This window comes from Lynx rufus, unplaced genomic scaffold (assembly GCF_022079265.1).
Source record: "Lynx rufus isolate CCGP_SWC_20201006 ecotype Redwood Valley unplaced genomic scaffold, mLynRuf1.p SCAF_5, whole genome shotgun sequence".
NCBI classification, from domain to species: domain Eukaryota; kingdom Metazoa; phylum Chordata; class Mammalia; order Carnivora; family Felidae; genus Lynx; species Lynx rufus.
The window spans coordinates 84,424,097-84,448,030 of record NW_025814867.1 but is presented as its reverse complement, the minus strand read 5'-3'; the positions used below and the strand labels follow the sequence as shown (position 1 = coordinate 84,448,030).

Below are 23,934 nucleotides of genomic sequence, written 5' to 3'. Positions count from 1 at the left end.
CTGTGCTTGGTCATGTCTCATTGGCAGGGTCCTTTCTAGAGCAGGGAATCTTCTTTCTTGGCTTCATAGTTCCCATGGGAGGGGCCTGGTAATGTTTCTTTTGGTCTGGTTGGTTTTGTTTTTATTTTTAATGAGTGCCTATGAAAAAACTGATGCCAAAAGCTGCTTTCCCCCCAAACCCCGTCTCAGCCCCCCCTTGGGCTGCGATAAAAAAAATGCCATTGACCGGGTGGCTTAAACCATAAACATCTATTTCTCACAGTCTTCAGGGCTGGGAAGACCAAGATCAAGGTGCCAGCAAATCCAGATCGCTGTCCGCCGGGAACCCTCCTCTTGATTTGAAGGCTGTGTCCTCACATGGCAGAGAGAGATGTCCTCCTTATAAGGGTACGAATCCTATCATGGGGGCTCTACCCTCATGACCTCATTTAAACCTACTTAACCTCTCAAAGGCCCCACCTTCGAGTACCATCACACTGGGGATTAGAGTTTCGACGTATGATTTATGCGGGGACACAAACATTCAGTCCACAGCCCATCCTGTAATCGTGACAACCTCTGTAACAAATATTGAGAATTCTGTTCAAAACAACTCTCTTCTGAGTGCCAGCCGTGTTACAGGCCTGGGGAGCTGGAGAGAGGTATTCAGTGGTGGCCGAGACCCTGTCCCTGCCTTCCGGGAACTGCCGGACTGATGGACTTGCTGCTGCCCCCAGACGACCTGTGTCTTGTCATCATCGCCAGGATGGCTGGGGGCTGCGGGAAGGGGGCAGAGGCATCCGGGGGCAGGCGTGCCACCGCCTGCGGGCTCAGGGCAGCTCCGTCCCCGTCACCAACTCTGGCCCGCCCGCCTCGGCTTAGAAGATACAGTCCCATGTGGACACCAAGTGAGAGCTGAGAAGCCTCTTCCTCCTGTTGGTTGGTTTGTTTATTGTCTTATTCAGGCCTTTCGAGGCTTTACAAGTCCCCAAGAACTTGAAGTTTTGTCATGTTTTCAGATGATGCATGTGAGTGTAGAGTTGTGCTGTCCAAATGTCCAAATGGTAACTGCCAGACACATACGCATTTACATTTGTTTCAGTTAATTAAATGCAGTGCAATTTATTTTCACTATTTAAATTTTTTTCATGTGTGTTTATTTTTGAGAGAGAAAGAGACAGAGCGTGAGCAGGGGAGGGGCAGAGAGAGAGGGAGACACAGAATCCGAAGTGGGCTGTAGGCTTTCAGCTGTCAGCACAGAACCTGACGCGGGGCTCGAGCCCACGGACCGTGAGATCATGATCTCACCCGAAGTCGGACGCTTAACCCACTGAGCCACCCAGGCGCCCCAGAGGCAATACAATTTTAATTTCAGTTTTTCAGTCACATCATCCGCATTTCACGTGGGTGCTAACCTCGTGTGGCGAGCTGCTACCACATTGGGCAGCGCAGAATAGAACGGTCCCATCAGCCCCGAATGTTCTGTTGGATAGCTTTGGTACAGAAAGTTGCTTTGTTGCCATTTGTTCTTAGCGTTTTATTTTTTAAAGAGTTAGCTACGTCTGGTCTTCTTAAATGACCCCCCCTCTTTGGTGTCTCCTCACATAATTTTTTGAGGACTCGAGCTGTTAGTGTTGACGGTAATACCCTGCAGGCCCAGCCCCACCTTCACTGTTACGTGTTTCATCAGCTTGGCCTTTCTGTGCCCCGCTCTCCCTGGGCTGGTGATATTGTCCATCTTGCCTCTCAAACCTCTGTCAGAACAAATGCAAAGGGCTTTAGGCTGGCCAGAAGAAAACGTAGCCGAGATCCCATGTTGCAAAAGTGATAATGATCTTTTGGTACCTGGGGAGAGGCTGCCCTTGCTTGGGACAGATCACACTTGACCCGGTGCCCTCCCCTCAGGTGGGGTTGCGAAGGCAACCAGTTGTCTGGGGGCCTGATTTTCTCCATTTCAGCCAGAACGCTTTAAAACACAGCACCTCGGGGCGCCTGGGTGGCGCAGTCGGTTAAGCGTCCGACTTCAGCCAGGTCACGATCTCGCAGTCCGTGAGTTCGAGCCCCGCATCGGGCTCTGGGCTGATGGCTCAGAGCCTGGAGCCTGTTTCCGATTCTGTGTCCCCCTCTCTCTCTGCCCCTCCCCCGTTCATGCTCTGTCTCTCTCTGTCCCAAAAATAAATAAACATTGAAAAAAAAATTAAAAAAAATAAATAAATAAAACACAGCACCTACCTGATGAGTTGGAGAGATCGTCTAGACAAGCTTCATCTGAGTTATATCGTAACATATTATTACCATAGTACATTGTATTGTACTTTTCTTCCGGGTAAATGTAATTCCTTTTACATTTACTACTACGTGCATACTTTTGCTATTCCAGGAAGAAAAGGGGACATCTTTGGTGGGGCAGCCAATACAACTTCCACGGTATTTTTCGGCCGGCTGGGAGCCCATGCTTGTGTAATGCTGTCAGGACAGCATGCAGAGAATGTCACTCACTGCAGGACCCCACTGACACCAGGGCAGTCACGATATAGCCAAACCCCATGCCAAGGGATACCAAAGACGAAAGCCTCCGTGGGCCACATCATTCGCCTGCAACATCCCTCAAAGTGTAGTGGCTTGTATACCTGGTCACTGTTAGTAGTGGGCATAGAGAGATGACAGACACAGATTCTTGTCCTCTGGCCATAAAACCAGCTGCCTAGAATTTGGTGAAGTGACCAGTTTTGCTGAAATAAAAACCTCAGTTTTACGCGGAAGTGATTCACTTCTCTGCATCCAACATCAACACGCTTCCTGCTACCCCTGTCTTTGAATCCAGATGTTGGCTTAATACATCCACAGAGCACCTCCCACATGCTGGGCACCGGGCTCGGTGCTGAGAGGGATCCAGAGATAATCTGTGAGGGCCGAGGGCCCGGGAGCTCACGGTCCACGATGGAGATGCCACCCGTGTCCAATGACTGAGCAGACCGTCACCAGCCCTCTCGGTGGGGCCCCCCAGACCAGAGCTACTGGGAAAGAGCACAGACGTGCCGAAGAACCATCAGACTCAGAGCTGGCAAAGTGTCTTTAGAGCTTTGCTCTCCAGTGGGTTGGGCCAACCTTCTCGAGGGGTCCTTGCCGCAAGACTCCCTAAGGTTCTGAGTGGCCTCGGTAGCTGGTGTTTGACAGGCATATGGGGAGAGGCCCATGCCTGCTCTCCCAGAATTCTGTGTTCCTCTGTATCCTTGGCAGGGTCAGAAGACAGAAACCATTTCTCACAGTCTCGGCAAATGTCAGCCCCGGAAAAGGCCCCGAAGAGGGTTTAATCCAGTCTCCCTCATTTGTGGCAACTGAGGCCCAAAGAAGGAAAGCAGGGATGCAGCCTATCTTGGAGAACTAAGGGTTTACATTATTGCTTTTAAGGTATCCGAAGAAGAACGCAGAGCCGGACGAGGGCCCTGCCGCCTGCGGCACACTCACAGAGATACTCTGTCAAGGGAAGGAAGGGAAAAAACAACAGCGAACAAGCCATCTATTCTTGTCTGCGCCATTTTCCCATGTCAGGAGCAGACTGTGCTGAAAAATTTAGGTTTTCTGCTTTCATGCTTCCTTTCACTGCACTCTGGACAAAATGCCTTTCTTTCCCCTCTTTTCTTTGGCGGGATCCTGACCAAGGCTGTAGAAAAAGAATCTTTTTAAGAACATATATATCTATCTATCGATATACATTCAGCCCCTGACAGTGACACGGAACTGTAGTGCCTCTTAATTACCCAGGAAGTGACAAGGTCAAGAGGTGTCTGAAAGCCGCCTTGTGCTTCTGGGCATTGGTTTCTCACCATTGTCGCCGCTTCACAAGCTGGAGTGGGGGCCATGGCGCCTGGTTTTTGTCCACTGTTTGGAGTTCTTCCTTTCTTCCTTCCTCACTTTTTTTTTTTTTTTAATTTGAAAAGAAACTTCTGGCATTTGGGGTATTGATTGAAAATTCGTAAAGGCAGGACGCGTTTCGGGTTGGCTGACCAGTGATAATTGCTGCTTGCGCGCTTGGGGAGGGGGTCAGCTTCCCGCAGCAACACCCTCTCCTGATGCCCCCATTCTCTGGCTCCTCTCCCACTTTCTTCCTATTATCTCTGGGCTTTCCGGGAGAAAATGACAATTAAAGAGAAATGTTCATGCCCACGTGTAGTCACTGGCTATATTTATGAGGCACAGAGCAGTTTGTGCCCTTTGCGCTTCGTGCAGAGTTTTGAGGCAGATAGTAGTGTGTTTTAAAGGAGGGTTGCTGAGGCTTTGAGTCACGGTCACCAAGAAATCATATCATAAATACCAAAGTAGAACCGTTGGTGTTTCTGAAAACTTTGGATCAAAGTTTTAGAAATTCCTGGAAAGGGTTGTCAGCTTCTATTTGGGGATTAGACAAGCCAGAGCCTTCTCTAGATAACTCAGAAAAATGAGTGGTGCACAGAGGCTTACCTGAATACTTTGTTCTTCAGTAAAACCTATGGAAAGGGATTATATTCCCAGAGCAGAGAAATGGTCACTTACTGGACTGATAACAGAGGAGGTCTTCAAAATGCTGCCATGCCCTAATGGATGTGAGACTTTTGACTAAGAAAAGTCAGAGCCTACAGCATGCAGGTCTCCAAACCTTCATTTTCCTTGTCATTGGAGCAACCTGCGCAAACATAAATCTGGAATCCTCCGCAGCTCTTAGGAAGCAGTCAGGGGCATAACATTTTTCTTTTCATCGTACAAATGGAACCTTGGAAAGCTAAGGCCCCAAATCCAATGGTGTTAAACACAGAAAGAGTCCATAGTGAGAAATCTTACAACTCTTTAGAGAAGTCTTGGATTTTCTTTCCAAATCTTCATGCTTTTTATCAAGGTTTGAAACATACCTAGAACAGATAAGCCAGCCCACTGGCTTTAGCTTGTAAGGTATAAAGAATGGAGTGAGAGGCTGGGAGTCAAGGCAGAGTTTTGGTCTTACTTTACATCTGATCTTGTGCAAGCCATGTTCCCTTGAGGAAACCTTGGTTTCCTCATCTGAAAAATGAGCAGTTGCACTGGTTGCCGTGGGGCCCAAAGATTCAGCTGCAGCCCAAAAAGCAGGAACAAGGCATGTATTGACAGCCACTTTAGAATGCCAGTAAAAACTCGTCAGGCTTCAGGTTAGGGACACATTAAAATATATCTGGGCCTTGTCATCTGCAAATATTGACTGCATAAGACTTGGGGTTCAGTCTGAATTGAATATTCCCAATGTGTTTTCCTGAGATCAGAACTAGATTGTGGGTAGCTAGACAAGACACAGAAGCTGTTGAATGACCACTGAATCAGAAAATATACTAATGCGATGCAGACGTCCAGATACGACCATGTCCCAAAGCTCTGGGAAATGCTGCCGGCCTGCTGTTTGTCTCTCCACTCAAAAATTCATACATATTCCATGCATCCATGCATTCATATATCCATCTACCCACCAACTCACCCGTCTGCCCGTCTGTCCATCTCACTCATCCACATGCTACATGGGACACAGGGACGAGTGTTATTAACAAGGAGATTTGGAAACGCGTTGTGGGGCTCGGATGGAGGGAGACATCCCTTCGAGCAGAGGACATCAGTGAAGGCTTCACGGAGAGCTGACATTTGAGCTGAGTTTGGAAGGATGGGCAAAGTGTGAAGAAAGATGTGTGAGCAAAGGCATGGAGATAGGAAAGTATGGTACTTGTCTTGGGGCACAATGACTAGGCCAGAAGGAAAGTCAAATGAGCAAGAAGATTGAAGAAACATTAACTCTGGGCATCAAGGCAATTAAAGAGGACTTTGGAATGAGCCCGTTTTACAGTGGAGAGAGCGGGACAGAAGGAAGTTAAGGAAGGTGGGAGGGGTGGGGAGATACTAGGCACTGACCAGCGAGTTTTGTTATGGGAAAGGGTGTGTGAATAAAATATAGAAAGGCAAAAGGAAACCATGTGTATTGTGTGAAGTTTTACAAGTGCCTCACATTCATTTTCTAAGAGTTCTACAAGGAACTCTTTATAAAACTTTGAAAAGTCAAGGAGACTTTACGCTCATAAGAGACTCATTAAGGAGTGGGAGGTAGGAGGGTGTGAAAGGAATTTCACTGTTTTTGTGTGAGACAAGAGCCTTTCCACCTTCCTGCACCTGGCCCTCTTATGCTATTTTTCTGAAACTGCAGACATGGAAGGTCGAGTGGGTGGAGTCCACTGCTGTGCCCTGAGCCAGAAGGTTCTGCAGCCCAGAAGCACCGTGTGCACGGAGGGCTGGAAGAGGAGCAGAGACCTGGGCTGGACTCCCGCCTCTGCTTCTCATTAGGTGCATGACTCGGGAGAGTTGCACAATCTCTTTAAAACAGTATCATTAAAATGTTTGTAGTTAAGGATTAATTACAGTGAAATACGAAAAAAGAAAGAAACCCCAAACTTTAAGTCCCCAAACGTGCTGGCTCTTTCACAAAGTATCTCATTTTATCGCTGCTGTACCCACTGGGGTAGGCGTTAACTCCCCTATCTTTCAAATAAGAAAACGGAGACCAGAGAGTTTGAGTAATGTTCCCATGATCACACAGCAAGTTAAGCAGTGGCAGAGCCGTGTTCCAAACTCAACACACAAATTACTTAGCCATTTCTGTGCTTCCGTTATTGTAGAACTCTTGGACACAGGGATTCCTGACAGCCCTGGGCTATTAAATAATTAGCATATATCTCTATAACCGAGTTTGAGTAGAAGAGGGATGGAAGTTTCTGGAAAGGAGCTAGGGAAGGTCAGAGGAAAATAAAGAGGAGGTTTTTTGTTTTTGTTTTTTTAATAAAAGACAATTGGGAAGCAAAATAACATTCAAGTTCCTTAAATGGAGTCTTCAAAAATGTGGGAGGGAGCACTGGGGCAGAGGAAAGATGATGGGGCCAGGCCGAGGGGATGACAAGGCCAGCCAACCTCAGTGCCCTGTGGCTGCCCAGTACATAGTCTGCCCTGTGGCCAGGGGACCTAGTGACCAAAGTGGGAGGCAAAGCAAATAATGCTTTGTTGGTTTTGCTAAAAGAAAATAGGAGAAATACAGTTTCCTCCCTGACGCCCATGTGCTGAGCCAGCTGCCTCAGACCCCCCTTGCTGGACTGTGGTCCTCTGCTCCTAAGATACCTTGAGCGTTCAAGTGAAGAAACCCAGACTTTTTAGCTGTAGTGCCTTTTTCTCTTCGTATAATCTACAAATAGTGACATGCTCAGATCTCAAGTGTTCTGTTTTGACCAATGCACATCAAGGCCCAGAACTTTTCTGTCCCCACTGAAAGTTGGCTGGGGGTCCTTTCCAGTTAATCCCTGCCTCCTCCAGCAACAGTGGTCTGATTTCTATGGGCATTGTTCGGTTTTGACTATTCTGGAATTTCACATAAATGCAATCATACAGAATGTTCTTCTCATGTTTGTCTTCTTTCACACAGCATTGTATTTTCGAGATTCATCCATACGGTCGCATGTCTCAGAAGATCATTCATTTTTATCCATCAGCAGTATTCCATTATACGAAGGTAGTGTAGCTTATCTATCTGTTCTCTTGTGACGAACATCTGGGTCGTTTCCAATTTTGGCCTACAATGAAAAAAGCTGGGGCGCCTGGGTGACTCAGTCAGTTGGGCGTCCTGACTTCGGCTCAGGTCACGATCTCACGGTTTGTGGCTTGGAGCCCCGCATCAGGCTCTGTGCTGACAGCTCGGAGCCTGGAGCCTACTTCCAATTCTGTGTCTCCCTCCCTCTCTCTCTCTCTGCCCCTCCCCTGCTCACGCTCTGTCTCTCCCGAAATAAACATTAATGAAAAAAGCTGTTGCAACCATTCATGTATGAGACTTTTTGAAGACTTGTGTTTTCATTTCTCTTAGGTGAATCCTGGTGAGCAGAGCCACTAGGTCCCAGGAAGGATGGGCTGGTGTGTTGCAGTGGACTGGGACCCACTAGCAAGGGCTCATTTCTTCCCAACGTTGCTTCAAGTTGTATCATATTGACAACCTACAATCGGTCCCGGAGGCAGTATTCATAGCAGCGAGATCGGCAAATGCCATAAATCGGGCTTGTTTTTCTTCTGGGGAGCCAGTCGTTAAACATTTACCAGTTTACCACTGGGTAGATGTATGTTTAACTTTTTAAGAAAACCAGCAGTTTTTTCAAAGTGGCTGTACCAGTTAGTATTTCTGCCAGTGATGTATGAGGGTTCCAATTAATTGTTCCACATCCTCTCCGAGATCTGATGGTGTCAGGTTTTACATTAAGCCCTTCTGGTAGGTGTGTGGTGAGACCTCATTGTAGTTTTTGTGTTTTGGCTTTTCTTTTAGGTTTTTCTTTATTTATGTTGAGACAGGCAAAGAGAGAATGAGCAGGGGAGAGGCAAAGAGAGAAGAGGACAGAGGATTTGAAGGGGGCTCTGTGCTGACAGCAGAGAGCTGAATGTGGGGCTCGAACGCATGAACCATGAGATTACGACCTGAGCTGAAGTTGGGCCTTTAACCGACTGAGCCACCCAGGGGCACCCCCTTCATTGTAGTTTTAATTTGCATTTTCCAGGTGACTGATGATGTTGAGGGCTTTCACATGTGTTTATTGTGGTCATTTGTGGGTCTTCCGTAACGTGTCTGTGTAGCCTTTGGTCATTTAAAAAAAGTTGTATTGTTTGTCTTTTTATTATTGAGTGGCAGGAGTTCCTTATATATTCTGCATTTTAAGCCCTCTGTCAGATTTATGTTTGGAGAATATTTTCTCCTCGTCTGTGGTTTGCCTGTTTATTTTCTTCAGGGTATAATTTTTTATGAGCAGACACTTAAAACTTTGATATTATACAGTTTATCAATGTTTTTTTTATGGCTCATATTTTCTGTGACCTCTCTGAGCTTTCCTGTCGTGTTTCCTCTGCCTGGAGTGGCCTTCCCTGTTGCCTCTGTCTGGAGAACCATTCATTCTTCATCCAACATAAAGGTCACCTCTTTAGGGAGCCTTTTCTAGACTTCCACTAGCATCATTCTCGACACTGTACTTAGTTCATATGTCTCTGATCGTGCTATGATGTAACTGTCTCTTTATGGGTCTTTCCAACCTAACCTGATCGAGAGGCTTCAGTGGGGACCGTGGGTCGTCTGGATTGTGTTCTCGTTTGTACCTTCTCTTTCTCCTCTTCTGCTCCTCGACCCCTCTCTCATTTTCCTCAGCACCCTCCTGGGGATCTGGCCCATAGTAGGCTCCCAGTGAATGCTAATTGATTGAGTGAATTAACCTGAAAGAACTCAGGACCTTGTGAATCTTCATGGTTGACCTCTTTGTCCTTTGGTTACCTTGTAATGGTCAAGAATATACTGGGGGTAGTTTATTTCACAGAACAAAAGTGAGTTTGAAAAATTCTACCAGGTTCTATCAAAGTTAGAGCCACTGAGAATCCTCTATAAGGATTCACGAGGATCAAGTGTGATTCTGCTGGGAAAAGGTTAAGGTTGGGCAGCTCTGTGTTCTCGTGTGTGTGTGTGTGTGTGTGTGTGTGTGTAGGTGGGGGAGCAGGTGTGTGCATGGACTCTAATCTGAACTGCATCTAATCTCTGAGGCACAGTTAACAAAGCACTGGGCTGGTGGTTGGACAAACCTGGGATCAAGCACATTTATAGCTACGTGACCATAGGCAAGTGACTTCAGCTCTTTAACTCCCTATTTCTTCAGGTATAAACCAGGGGGCAATAACCAGCCCTCCCACAGGGTTGCTGTTGGAATGAAAGGAAACGTACCTAAGGCAGCTCTGGAAATAGTGAAGTTCCCAGAACAGTTCCTGTCCCCTAGGGTTTGGGCAGCTTCTGTGGAGAATGCTTGGTGGCTTCCTTGCTCTGTGGGTTTCTGGGTGCGTGAAAGCTCCCTGTGATCTCCGGCTTCAGCACTGTATCTGACTTAAGCAGCGAGACACAGTTCTGGAGCTGATAGAATTGGAGGGGCTGTGGGGGTCCACACAGAAGCCCAAGGGAAGCAGAATACAGGCGTGCCCACCATCCCACAGAAACCAAGGTCCACCCCAGGTTCTGAGGACCCGTTTTTGAGGCACTTTTTACTTGTCTTTATTTGCATCTCTGCCAGGGTCACCAGAGTGGGCTGATCAAGGCTTCCTTAGCCCATCAGTAAATAGGGGATTGTGGGACGGGGTTCTTCTGGGCAGAGACTGGCAGCCCCCACCTTACAGACTCAGGGGTGCAGGACCGACTGGAGGGAGAGGGCCCCCCACCCCCACATGCCTCTGGCAGTCCCCCTCCGCATCTAGAGGCAAGAGCAGCGCTGCCCTCAGCGAGCTCCTCCTCCCCAGTCCCATTTTCCCCCGTGCTGAACCCGGGGTGCCCATCACCCCCTCCCCTTTTCCTCTCGGTCTTCTGGAGCCTGGACGAGAGAGTGGGGGTCAGCCCGTGTGCGTGCCCGGAGATGCCCCCTTAGCGTTCCTTCCTTGCGTCGCTGTTCCGCGGGCCTTGAGCGCCAGGGCCAACCACGCCGGCTTGCACGGCGTCCACGCCGGGTGCCCGGACGCCCGCCGCCCCGGGGAAGGAGCCGCGGCGGGTGGGAGTCGGAACCTGCGGGCGGCGGCTCGTCGCTGCCTTGACTCGCGGCCAGGCCTGGCGCGGCGGCGGCTGTGGAATGCGCGAGCGCCATGTGTCACCGCCCCGGACTGTGGGAAAACGCTGCTCCGCTCACCTCCCAGCAGCTGCCCCGCGCCCGCCCGGGCCGAGCGGGGAAACAGGAGCCGCCCGCCGCCCAGGCCCCGCCGGCGTTTCCCAGCCGCCCGCCCCTGGGCCCCGGGAGCGCCCCGGGAGGGCCTTCCCACCCCCCGCTCCCGGAGTGGTGAACGCTCCAGTCTCTTTCGGCCCCACCAGGCTAGCCTTGTAGCTAGCCAGCAGACTTCTAGATGCAGACCTCACTCCCAGGAGGGTCTGGGGAGCAGGCGGGGCGGCTGTGGCTTGAGGGGCAGGGGGGAGGCCCTCCCCGCTGCGGGTGTCTGACAGCGGTCGCACCTTTCTGGTCCCCGACCAGGCGCCCCAGGGGTGGGGTCCGGTGGTCTGCGAGCTGTGAGCGGGAGGCCCCCACTGTGCCTACCTTCCCCAAACCAGAAACAGCTTCCTCCTGGGCCAGGCAGGTGATCTGCACCACCTTGCACAGCATGCCTTCACTTTCTGATGATCCACAGCTCCAGCCCAGCGCCTGGTTTAAGCAGGAGTCAGGTGCGGCCCAGAAATCCCCCGGACGGAGGCCTTCTAAGTCCAGCCTCGCTGGGGGACCTTTCCAAGGTCACCCTGCTGGGTAGCTCCGGAGTGACTTCTGACATATATTTATTTTTGAGAGACAAAGAGAGACAGAGCACGAGCAGGGGAGGGGCAGAGAGGGAGAGAGACAGAATCCAAAGCAGGCTCCAGGCTCTGAGCTGTCAGCACAGAGCCAGAAGTGGGGCCTGAACCCACCAACTGTGAGATCATGACCTGAGCCAAGTCAGACGCTCAACCGACTGAGCCACTCAGGCGCCCTACCCCTCCCCGCCCCAAGTGACTTCTAAAACCCAAGTCTATTGCCCCTTCTGCCCCCCAACCCCCCCTCCTGCCCCCCAGGCATCATGCCCTTTCTCATTAGCCTGTTGCCCCTAATTGAGTTCCCTGCCCTAACTAGAGAAGTTGGGAGGGAGGCACATGGGGAGGGTGGTAAACCTCCAGCAGCTTTGCCTCAACTCAGCCTCCTGCTGCCAGAGGTCCTACAGCTGTTACCTTGGCCCATATTCCCTGGGGTGCCCTGTGACCCTGGTTAGTGAGACCTTCATGCATCTCAGCACTGGACGGGCATCTTTCCATGTCTGCAACTCCCTTTCACTTGTCCTTCAACGTCTTGTCCTGTGGTTAGGGTGCAACCCCTCTCCCCTGCCCTGGAACTTCTGAAACACTTGATTTCTGTTCCTTCTAAGGTATTCATAGCATGTACAGCTCATGATCTACATGTCTTCTGCGGTCTACAATTTCTTTTCTTTTCTTTTCTTTTCTTTTCTTTTCTTTTCTTTTCTTTTCTTTTTTTAAGCAGGCTCCATGCCCAACATGGGGCTTGAACTCATGACCCTGAGATCAAGAGTCATATGCTTTACCAACTGAGCCAGCCAGGCACTACCCCCCCTCCTTTTTTTTAGTTTCTTTAAAAAAAAAATTTTTTTTTAACGTTTATTACTTGAGACAGAGAGACAGAGAGAGACAAAGAGCAAGCAGGGGAGGGGCAGAGAGAGAGGGAGACACAGAATTGGAAGCAGGCTCCAGGCTCTGAGCTGCCAGCACAGAGCCTGACGCAGGGCTCGAACCCACAGACTACCAGATCATGACCTGAGCTGAAGTTGGTTGCTTAACCGACTGAGCCATCCAGGTGCCCCCTTTTTTTCAATTTCTTAAGGATAGAGACTACGGGGGTTCTGCTTATGGTATCTGTTCTTTGTTGGCTGAATAAACTAGCAAATGAATGCTTTTCAAGTGCAGTCTATCACGGGCTCATAATCTCATTGACCAGGTGTGTGACCTTGGGCAAGTTATTTACCCCTCCTTTTTTTCCTTATCCTCTTTAAAGCTCAATTTTCTCCCCCATAGAATGGATGTAAGTTCAACTGGTAGTGGGTCTGAAGTGACTTGTGTAGTGTGAGTGGTTGGCACACAGCAGGTGCTTTATATTTTTGGAATATACACACATATATATATAAGATATATAAATTATATACATACAAATAGAAAATATTTAGTGCATGGATACTTTTCAGTCTGCATGTAAAAATATGCACATAAATGACAAATATTTTCAGTGACTGCTCAATATGATACATCTGTCTCTTCATTAGCTAGCCTGGTGCTTGGAGAAAATTCCTTGTCGTATTAGCGTGAATCATCTTTTGCATGCTTGCCCCTTCCAGTGCCCTACCATGGGCCATGGGGACAAAGCCAAACGTGGACACAGAGAAGTCAATGTCTGGGTGAGGTGACTGCCACGCAGGCATCCCACAGCTGCACCTAAAAGACTTCTGTCCCCACGGGACCACTGCTCCTTCCCCATCGGTGCATGACTTTTTACCAGCTAGGCACGTCTTGAGCATCTCCTGTGTGCCATGCTTTTTGTAGGGCCTTTGGATGGTACAGACCTTCATGTTCCTCCCTGCAAAGAGCTTTTTTCCTCATTGGAGGAGCAAAGTGGGCACACATAGGGGAAATTACTGAGTCAGCAAGATAGAGTGTTGCTAATTTAGTGCTATCATGTGAGGGGCAGGTGACAAGTGATAAAGGCTCTGAGGAAAGAGAGGGCAGTGATGGTGGGTATTATTAGTCAGCTGCGGCTGCCATAACAAAATACCATAGATGGGTGGCTTAAAGGACAGACACTGATTTTCTCACAGTTCTTTCTGGACGCTGGGAAGTCCAAGATCAAGGTCATTGTTCATTTGTCTCTTGGTGAGAGCCCTCTTCCTGGCTTACAGCCAGCTACCTTCTCCCTGTGTCCTCATATGGCCCTGGCGGGGGAGAGAGCGAAAGAGAGGGAGAGAGAGACAGCTCTCAAGTGTCTTTTCTTATAAGGACGCTAATGCTATCGGATTAGAGCCCTACCCTTACAACCTCATTTAACCTTAACTACTTCCTGAAAAGGCCTATCTCCAAGCACAGTTCACATTAAGGGTGTTCGGATGTCAGCATAGGAGGTTTTTTTTTTGGGGGGGGGAGACAATTCAATCTATAGCATTGGGGTAAGGGTGACTCAGTCTAGAAAGAGACCTCTTTAGGGGCGCCTGGGTGGCTCAGTTGGTTGAGAGACCGATTTTGGCTCAGGTCGTGATCTCATGGTTTGTGAGTTCGAGCCCCGCGTTGGGCTCTGTGCTGACAGCTCAGAGCCTGGAGCCTGGTTCTGATTCTGTGTCTCCCTCTCTCTCTGCCCCTCCCTCACTCATGCTCTGTCTCTCTCTGTCTCAGAAATAAATAAACATTAAAAAAAAATTTAGAAAGAGACCTCTTTGGATAGGTGGACAGAAGGCATGCCTGGTGAAAGGAAGAGCCCGGGCACAGGTGCAGAGGCAGCGGGGATTGAGCAGTGAGGAGCCTAATGTGGCTTGGGTGGGAAGAAAGTTTGAGAAGCTTGGGGTATGGCCGGATTATGGAGGGTTTTGAAGGCTGAGTTTGTGCTTGGTGTGCCTGGAAATAGGAGCTGAAGAAGGTGTGGGAACGGAGGAGTAAACACTTTAAAAGCTTCTCGTGGGCATGAGATACAGGAAACCTCATCCTAGTTTTCACTAGGGCACTGAGGGCACAGAGGCTGAGAAAGGCCACGTGACCAGACTAAGGTCAACAGCAGGTCAGTGCTCAGATACGGTTGGCTGGCTCCAGGGGACACTTTCCATTGTCTATCTTGGCACTGGAGCACCAGGTAGGGAGAAGGGCCCCGGGGGGGGTCCACATGCTGGGTGGCGACTGGTGACCAGAGGGAGAGAGCAGAGGTGGAGGCGGCTGGAGCCTGCAGCAGTGAGGTCGATTCCGCCCAGCTGGCAGGGGCAGGTGCAGCCTCCACGAACCCCTCTCAGCAGTGAAGAGTGGAGTCGAACCCATCTTGAGGAGTGAGGCAGGTCTGGAATGATGGGCGGCAAGAAACAAGGGCGTTTCTATGTGTTGGGATATTTCGGTTGCTGTCATCATAGTGGTTTGGGATGGCACCCTGCACCGTGCATTTCAGGGAATGCTTTAAATACTAGCACACACTTGGGGCGCCTGGGTGGCTCAGTCGGTGGAGCGTCCAACTTCGGCTCAGGTCATGATCTCAGAGTCGGTGGGTTCGAGCCCCGTGTTGGGCTCTGTGCTGACAGCTCAGAGGCCGGAGCCTGTTTCAGAGTCTGTGTCTCCCTCTCTCTCTCTGCCCCTCCCCCTCTCATGCTCTGTCTCTTGAAAATAAATAAATGTTAAAAAAAAGTTTTTTTTAAGTACTAGCACACTAAATCAGACCAACGTACCAACACATGACTGTACAGATAGAAACACCTGGAAGATACTGCGTGTGCATGAGCAAGGTTTTTCTGATATGTCAAAATCCACGGCTCTGACTTCTAGGGAGATTAGCCATGTTCTAGATGAAGCAACTGAGGCTCAGAAAGAATAAAAGCAGCCTAAAGCCACACAGATAGTAAGTGGCAGAGCTGGTTGACCCCAAATCCCTCTGGCTCCATTATCAGTCCTCTCTCCACCCCCATGACGCCAACACTGGGTCTGTTTGACGCTCGGATTATCAGGTATCCACGTGGTAACTATATTTTCCAAACCCCAAACAAGGACACATGGTCTGACAAGTGTGAAGGCGCTCACGGGGACAAGAGACTAGAATGTTTTAAATTAAGACCATCCCAGCAAATCCAGGACATCTGGTCATCATAGATATCTTGGGGCTGCCCACACCCTTGGCACGGGGCTGGCTTCTGCCATTTAATACCCTTTCCTATCCTGAACGCCCGAGATCTATTTTTTCGGCTGGAGCATATGCCACAGACAAGTGAGAGATACTTAAAAAGATCAAACAGCTGGAGAGAGATCGCAAGGGACATTCTTTTTAGGGCTGGCTAAAAGGGGAGAGAGCAGGAGAGGGCAGGGCAGTGGCAGAGGGTCAGGGGACTAACTCCTAGGAGGCGTGAGGCGCTGGGAGCTGAGGGCAGATTAACCCTGGAGGATTTTCACCGCTGTCAGGAATGCTGCCCCACCTCCCCCTCTCCCAGCTCTTTCCTCATTTCTTCCCCTTGCTCTGCTTGAACTTTGGCCGCTCCCTTCCTGCCTCCCACTCACATCTGCAGCTATGCCTGCGGCACGTAAGGGAGAGGGCGGATGGCTTCTGTGCAGTGGAGACCATGTCCTAGGTACTGATACGCTTGTAGAGTCCGCTTCTGTGCAACCGGCCCAACAGTGGCGGGTTATTGTAGAGTTTCTACCCTTCTGTGTGAGGTTGTGTGTGAGGCTGTTCTGTGAAGAATGGGGACACATGTGTTTTGTATTCAGGGGGAGCTGGGGTCAATGTCATGTTGATATTGTTAGGATAAAATGCCAGTCTTTGGGGCATTCATCTGGGGAGGCTAACAGCAGTGATTTGAGGTTTGTGTGTGTAAGGTTGTGTGTTTGTCTTATTTAAGAAATGAAACGTGAGGTGGCAGGTGGTGTGTGTGTGTGTGTGTGTGTGTGTAGAGAGAGAGAGAGAGAGGGAGAGAGAGATTAGGCATTTGCTAGAAAACACATGTATGGTCATACAATGGTCATAGAGTATTAGGGACGGGCCTCAGTGAATTTATAGCCCCTCCTGGTCACTTTATAGATGGCGATTCTAGAGTCTAGACAGAAAAAGTTACTTTTTTTTTTTTAATTTTTTTTTTCAAAGTTTATTTCTGGGACAGAGAGAGACAGAGCATGAACGGGGGAGGGGCAGAGAGAGAGGGAGACACAGAATCGGAAACAGGCTCCAGGCTCTGAGCCATCAGCCCAGAGCCCGATGCGGGGCTCGAACTCACGGACCGCAAGACCGTGACCTGGCTGAAGTCGGACGCTTAACCGACTGCGCCACCCAGGCACCCCAAGAAAAAGTTACTTTTCCAGGGTCAATAGCTCGTCAGTGTTTGTACTGGGCATGGTCTCCAGGTCTTCTAGTCCAAGTTTAAGTCTTCCCCTTCCCCTCTCAGACCACGTTCTGCCCCTGTCTTACACAAGCCCTAAGGTAGGATTGAGGACGGGGAGGGATGAAGGGGAGAGGAGATGTGATCTCTAGTGTCAGGGTGTCACAGACTAATTGGGAAGGTCATGGCCCAACTAGAGAACAGCTCCCAACTGTACTGGCTGGGATGTCTGATTCAGGGATACAGCCCAGGGGCCTGGAGAACTGAGTTACAGATGTCGCCATTGGGGCTGGGGTGGTTGGGGAAGAAAAGGGAATGGCTGTAGGAGCCACACGGATAGCTGGCATGATGTAGCATTGCTTTCGGTGACACTTTTTGCTCCAACTCTTGTCTGGAGGTGGTTAGTTGAATTCAATTGTACCAGCCCTTTGATTTCCCTGAAAAGCCTATTAAATTTCAAGCTGATGGCTCCTAAGACTTCTCTGTAGAGAGTTAAATGTCTGTGACAGAGACAGAGGAGCTACTGGTTAATATCTACTTCTAAGTCAGCCCAATATGGTGAAGGAAAGCCATTAACTAAATGGTTGGCAAAGCTAATTTGTCATTCCAGTGTTTTAAGGTCTTGTGCTTTTAAAATATTCTTTCAGGGGGGTTCCTGGGTGGCTCAGTCGGTTGAGTGTCTGACTTTGGCTCAGGTCATGATCTCACGTTTGTGGGCTCGAGCCCCAGGTCAAGCTCTGTGCTGACAGCTCAGAGCCTGGAGCCTACTTCGGATTCTGTGTCCCCCTCTCTCTATGCCCCTCTTCCATTCATGCTCTGTCTCTCTCTCTCCCTCTTTCTATCAAAATAAATACACTTAAAAAAATTAAAATATTCTTTCAGGGGCACATGGGTGGCTCAGTCGCTTAAACGTCCGACTCTTGATTTCAGCTCAGGTCATGATCTCACAGTTTGTGGGCTCGAGCCCTGCATCAGACTATGCACTGACAGTGTGGAGCCTGCTTGGGATTCTTTCCCTCCCTTTCTCTGCCCCTCACCCGCTTGTGCTTGCTCTCTCTCTCTCTCTCTCTCTCTCAAAAAGTAAACAAACTTCAACAACAACAGCAACATGATTCTTCCAAAGCATTTCAAAGGTACCTCTGTCTAGTTTCTCTTGGGGAGCACAAATTAGCAAGCAATACTTACCTGCCCACAGTAAGCTATCACTGAAGTTATTCATCTAGTTTTCCTTTTTATCTGGAAAACTGGTTGAGAGCCTCTGGAGGGCGGGGACCCTGACTCATTCATCTCTGCACCTCCATGGTGGCTCCCGTATGCTCCTTCCTGCCCAGTATTGGCTCTGAGGGAACTTGTGTTGGACTGAACTGATGATCAAAGCTGGTGGCATGTTCGAAGTTACTGCCCGAAGCCTTGAGTTGTGAACAGCTGGATCTATCAGCTGTGAACCCATGGTCATACTAACACCTCACACGAATTTCCACTGTAAGCAATGTCACCTGATGGCGAGTGTCTTGAGGAAGGGAATGGAGTCTTACTTATCTTGGGATCTTTATACCTAGCCCAGTGCCTGGTACAAAGTAAGAGCTCAACAAATGTTTATTGGATTAGATAGAAATGAAACACATTTTCTTTATGAGACTCCTTCTGTCCCCAAACTCAGGCTACATATTACAAGTAAAAGAGATTGAAAAAGCATTTCCTCATTTGGAAGGGGGAACTGTTAGCTTCTTTTTCAAGGTCAGCAATTCTGATCTGATCCCTATAGTCCACACAAGAAGTGACAACCTCTCTGATACTTCAAAGTCTCTTTCTCTTACCTAGAGTGAAATTTTTTTTTTTAATTTTGATTTTTTAAAGTACAGACACATCTTTCATCCGTGCAGGACAATGTATCTGGGTTGACAAGATGTGTTCTCAGTTTCCTCATTTAGGTAAGCTTTAATCAGTTCGTTCCTGCCTTGTTCCAGTCCTGAAATAATTTTTTTCTGACCCAGAGTTTATGAAAGAAATTCACATGAGAGAACAACTCTGTCTCTTTCTGGGATTTTCATCTTTAGATCGTTAGTATAAGCACCCCACCACCACCCCATTCTTTGGATGATAACTTTATTTAAGAACATGATCTTGGGCTGCCCAATCATTCATGTGACTACTAACTGATCCAGATGAACTTTACTGGAATGTAAATACTGTAGCTGGAAGGCAAGATCAAAACCATTCCCTGTACAGAAATGTTAATCTTTCTATTGCCAAGGGGAAACACAGCAGTTTAACATGTAAGGCGATTTCACGCATTTTTACATTAAGTAGAATCTTGTGTCCATTTTGTATGGTTGACTTTGTTTACAAGTAATAGGTAAAGGTCAAAGGTCCGCAGAATTGCCTGATGTTCCTGTTTGAATGTCAGGCCTACCATAGATGTTTGGAGAAATCACTGTTCTGACCACCATATCAGCTAATATTATGTCACCAGAGATTGAATGAAAGAACTACATTTCCAGTCGTGTGTGTGTGTGTGTGTGTGTGTGTGTGTGTGATGTGGTGTGGTGGTGGACTGGCGGGTCTCATAGGTTCATGCAAAATAGCAAGAGAGAAGGTTAAGCTTAACGAACACGCTGTAACAGATCATTTTTAATGAAACAACCTCCCTAGATTTCCTCTGTATATTACGAAGTCAGAAAGAGTGAATCTTTTTTGACTTACAAGAATGTTTATACTTTCCCCGGTACTAATGTCTTTGGGTCACATTTAGATGGAACACTTGGGGAAGCTGGCCTCTCTGCAATCGATGCCAAATCGAGAGACTAATAGTACATAAAATAGCCTAGGGCCTTTCGGGATTCAGACGGCTCCAGGCTGTCCCCTAATCCAGACTTCCCTCCTTCAGATCAGATTTACCTAGAACCTTCTGGTTATTATAACACCCTTCTATCTCTACCTGCAAAGAAAAAAAAAAAAACATAAAAAAAAATTCAAGTTACAGCAAGTTCATTTATAAAGGCACAATGGAGATGGATGAAATTGAAGTACTTCATTAGGTTCGATCAATAGTCAATCCTGGCTACACGTTCACCTGGGGAACCTCAGAAAACCACTGAAGCTGGGGCCACTGTTCAGACCAATTAAATCAGAATCCCTGCGGGTGTGGCCTGAGCATCTGTATTGTTAAAGCCTCCTCCAGAAGATTCTAATGTGCAGCCAGTGCTGAGAACCCCAGAGTTACGGAATTGAAACCAGGGAATTAGGAAAGTAGTGATTAATATCATGCCAAGCCCAATAACAAGCTGAAGAGTCTGAGCTTTAAGTTTAGATTTTTTAAATGTTTATTTATTTTTGAAAGAGAGAGAGAGAGAGAGAGAGAGAGAGAGAGAGAGAGAAAGTGGGGGGGAGGGGCAGAGAGAGAGAGAGGGAGACCCAGAATCCAAAACAGGCTCCAGGCTCCGCTGACCTGTCAGCACAGAGCCCAACTCGGGACTCGAACCCATGAACCTCGAGATCATGACCTGAGCTGAAGTCGGACGTGTAATAGATGGAGCCACCCAGGCGCCCCTGGAGCTTTTAATTTAGGACAAATCTCCGATGTCAGAGCTAGCTGGGACTGTAGGGATAACGTCTCATGTTAGAGAGGGTGACTGAGGCTCAGGGGCTTATTTAAGGTTGGATGGCAAGATAAAAACCGGTTCTAGCAATCAGGGCTTTTCCCTGAGTGCCTCTCCCCCTAAAAGTTATATTGAAAATGAAGAGAAGAGATCAATGCCTCTGTATGTGCCTAACCATCCATTTACTTAGAACGATTTAAACATGAAGTGGTTTTCAGTGGTGGAAACCGCACAGCTTTGCAGCTCTCAGACCTGAGCGTCAGGCATCTAAAGGTTTCATCACTTATTTGCTGTTGCGTGTTCCCCCCTGAGCCTGTCTTCTCTGTAAAATAGAAGTTAAGACTAACTACTTCCCAACATTATCCCAAGACCGATGATGAGTCGGGCATGTGCTTTGTGCCATAGTATGTGCTCAATTAAATGGTAATTACAATTGTTAGCTGCGTTAAAAAAAAACACCTTGGTTCTTTGCATGAAATATCGTAATCTTGCAAAGGCTGGCTTTGGTTTCCAACTATTGAAAACATAGATCCCAACTGAAGCCTTCTTATGAAGGAATGAATGGATATCCAATCTGTGTTTTCTTGTTTACGACGGAAAATATGCAACCCAAGGGAAACACAGGTGGTTAAACGGTTCGGTGCCTCTATTTTTATCATAGGCAGTGGGCTCTAAGCATTCACATGCAAATATTTTAAGTAATACTAACTTCAGGAAGACTAACTTTTCAAGGTTATGAGGCTTCGGGTTTCCTAGGGCAAATTTAGGCGCTTCTCTTTCAGCTATTTATTGAAAAATAGCTTCAGATCCAATAAAGACGGAATTCCAAAACCATTGGGGTGGGGATTGGGAGGAAGCTCACAATTAGCGTTGAAAAGAAGCATTTCTTTTCACCTAGGGTCTTTTTGTTTCTCATTGCATCCCTCTTGTGTTGCAAAACTTAAATATCTTCCTTGGGAGAGGGAAGCCAGCTCCTCGGTTGCTTGCTTGGGAAATGGAGATGGGGGACAGAGACTGGGCAGGTCCCTGGAGAAGGTGGCGCCCCCGCCCCGCGCGTCCCCCAGCCCTGCCCCCACCCCGCCAGGGCGGGCGTGTGCGGACGTGTCTCGGGCGTGACCTCGGAGCAGCTGCGCCACCGCTCAGCCCCGCGGCGGGAGAAACCCGAGCTCCCAACAAAACAGTTCCATCTTTGGCAAGCCCTCTGGTATTTAAGGCGCTGCCGGTGGGGAAAGATGCCGCGTGCCTGAGACGCTCTGGGAACTCACGAGCTTTGCTGCCCTGGTTTTACGTTTCTGAAGCGTCTGAACATCTGCAAGGGAACCTCCCGTGGGTGGCGGGGGGCCGGGGGCCGGGGGGCGGGGCGAAAACAGAGAAGGCATCTTGGGAAGACTCGAGGGAGCCTGCTTCATCGTCAGCGTTGGGGGAGGGGGGAGAGGGGCGGGGGGCGGCGCCTGGAGGTTTCTTTGGCTCTTTCTTTTCTTTTTCCCTTTTCTGCAGGTATCTGTGGGGTCCCCAAGGACGAGATCTCCCTCCCCCAAAGCTGAGACAAGTTTTCCTAATGCTGAACTGCCTCCACCTGCATCAGGTCCCGGGGTGCAAAGCTCGAGTTGCCAGAAAAATGATGGATTCTCTTCCGGGAAGAAGTTTGAGGCCACATAATAGTAACTAACGTTGTTTGCTTACTCTGTGCTAAGCATTTTAATGCAGCGATTCATTTATTCCTCACAACAACCCTATGAATCTTGTGAAATAGGAATTCTTAACCATCCCTGCTTTATAACAGACCGCAGAAGGTGCGCAGAGAGGTTCAGCAACTTGCTCAGGGTCACCCAGCTGGTAAATGGTAGGGCCGGAGTTTAAATAATTGCCCCAGGGCCTGTGCTAGTAACAACCACTGTTCCCACCAGTTGAGAGATGCTGCTTCTAGAATGTCAACGAGGTGGAGCTCTGGAAAGTGTGGAAGTCAGGGCAAGTCAGGACCTTCCTAAATGTTCTGATTTGGTCAGAAAGAGCTGGGGACAAACGGGCTGGTGTATCCAGCCTCACTAGGAACCGTGTATGTGCTGGCTGTTTTGGACATGTGGCGGGTGGTTAACTCTGTCCTGTCACTCTCAGGGAGGGCTCCCTGGCAGTTGGGCTTACCAGAAAGGGATAGTGGCAGGAGGTGGGGATCGTAGTTGGTCTGCTACCGAGTGTGAGTCTGAAAGGAGAAGACAGAGGTTTGAGAGGACATGCCAGGGCCTCGCCTGAGAGTCAGGGAGTGGGGTCAGTCCCACCTTCACTGCCCCAGGAAGTATGCCAGGCACTTGCAGGCCTCCTGCTCTGAAGTCTGGAAGGCCAGTTCATTGATAGCAAGGTTGGCCAGACTGTCAAAGAGTGAGAAGCTGTGCCCCATCCGGGACATCCCTCTCCTGGTACGGAGGCATGGGGAGTGGAATGAGCCATTAGAAGTTGCTCCTGGGGAGAGGGCAATGAAAACGCCAAGGTTCTTGGACAATTTGGGGACTCGTTTCTCTGGGGGTGTGGAAAAGAGCTAAATGCACCACCTCCCCTGTGCACATTCTTTGCCAGGTTCACTTTGCACTGATTTAAATGTCTCTCTAGGCTAACCCTTGCTTGCGGGTTCCACTACCTTTGTGCAGACAGCCCCTACGGTGCCACTTTATGCCCAGCACATTTGCCTTCAGTCAGGCAGGAAGTGCCTTTTCCCCATGACCCCTACCCCTGGAACCTATCGATACAACAAGGGGCCTGACACTGGGCAACTTACAGGAGGTGCCTCCCCACCCACCATCAAAGGACCTTGATAAGGGCACAGAGCAGTCCTGGGGCTATACCTGGGTCCCCTGGACTGTATCTGGGCCTTCCCAGGCCAACCCACAGAGTACAGTACTCCTTCAGACAGACAAGCCAGCGTGGTGGGACATGCATCGCTTTTGTGTGTTCCTTTGTGGCTCCGCCGCTGACTTGCTGTGTGACCTTGGTCAAGTCACTTAACTTTCCTGTGCTTTCGTCTTGTCATCAGCAAAATGGTGATATGCTAATAACCACTTCAGAAGGTTGTTATAAGAATTAAAGTGAGTTCATGCATGCGAAATGTCTGGCACATGGTTAAGTGCTTAATAAATATGGGCTTCTGCTTTGACTGCAACTCTGATTCTCATGCAGCTCTAGGCAGCTTGCTTGACCTCTCTGGATCTCATTGTCCTCATGTGTAAGACTGGTATAATACTATCTGTTTTATTGGATTGTTGTGAGAATTAAACAGTGTTAATTACTATTGTAAAGTTTGCAGTAGATGACTATTCTTTATGTGCTGCTTTAGCCTAGTTTATCGGCCAGGGGATGGCTTGATTTTCAACTATGAAGAAGTTTCTCATAAGAGCTTCAAACTAGTGACCATAGCCGGCGAGGGTGCTTGGACACTTTGCTTAACCTCAGCCACGTCCCTTTTCCCAGCTGTAAAATAGTATGATAATAACCACCCCCTAGGAATCTCAAGGATATTACAAGGGGAAAATACACAATAATATACAAAGCACTTTGAGCTCCTCTGAAGAGAGACGCACATAAATGGAAGGTGGTGTTCTAAGGTGGAGTAATCACGGGTTTCTCTCCCCTCTTTTTATTTAATTAGGAGAAAACTAGTCATTAAGAAGCCTGGTCTTGTTAAAACTGTGGCCTGGGAAATTGTTCTCTTGGC

At 48.6% G+C, this 23,934-nt stretch overlaps 1 protein-coding gene across 10 annotated transcripts in view; it reads left to right on the top strand.

The window, feature by feature from the left end:
* The window catches only part of LOC124526756 (uncharacterized), a 40,292-nt gene extending 16,797 nt beyond the window's left edge, over positions 1-23,495 (top strand). For 4 of the 10 annotated variants that reach the window (XR_006965732.1, XR_006965733.1, XR_006965727.1 and 1 more), the window contains 2 exons: positions 263-387; positions 2,360-5,941. Coding sequence is in view for 1 of the 10 variants with exons in the window: in XM_047099893.1 (XP_046955849.1) it covers positions 263-387; positions 7,436-7,522; positions 7,871-7,884 (226 nt within the window). In the remaining 9 variants the exon portion in view is untranslated. Of the gene's footprint in view, positions 1-262; positions 388-621; positions 791-2,359; positions 5,942-7,435; positions 7,548-7,870; positions 8,092-21,728 lie in introns of those variants that run through there. The other 6 variants (XM_047099893.1, XR_006965735.1, XR_006965734.1 and 3 more) reach the window with 6 other exon arrangements.
* Positions 23,496-23,934: the final 439 nt, after the last annotated feature.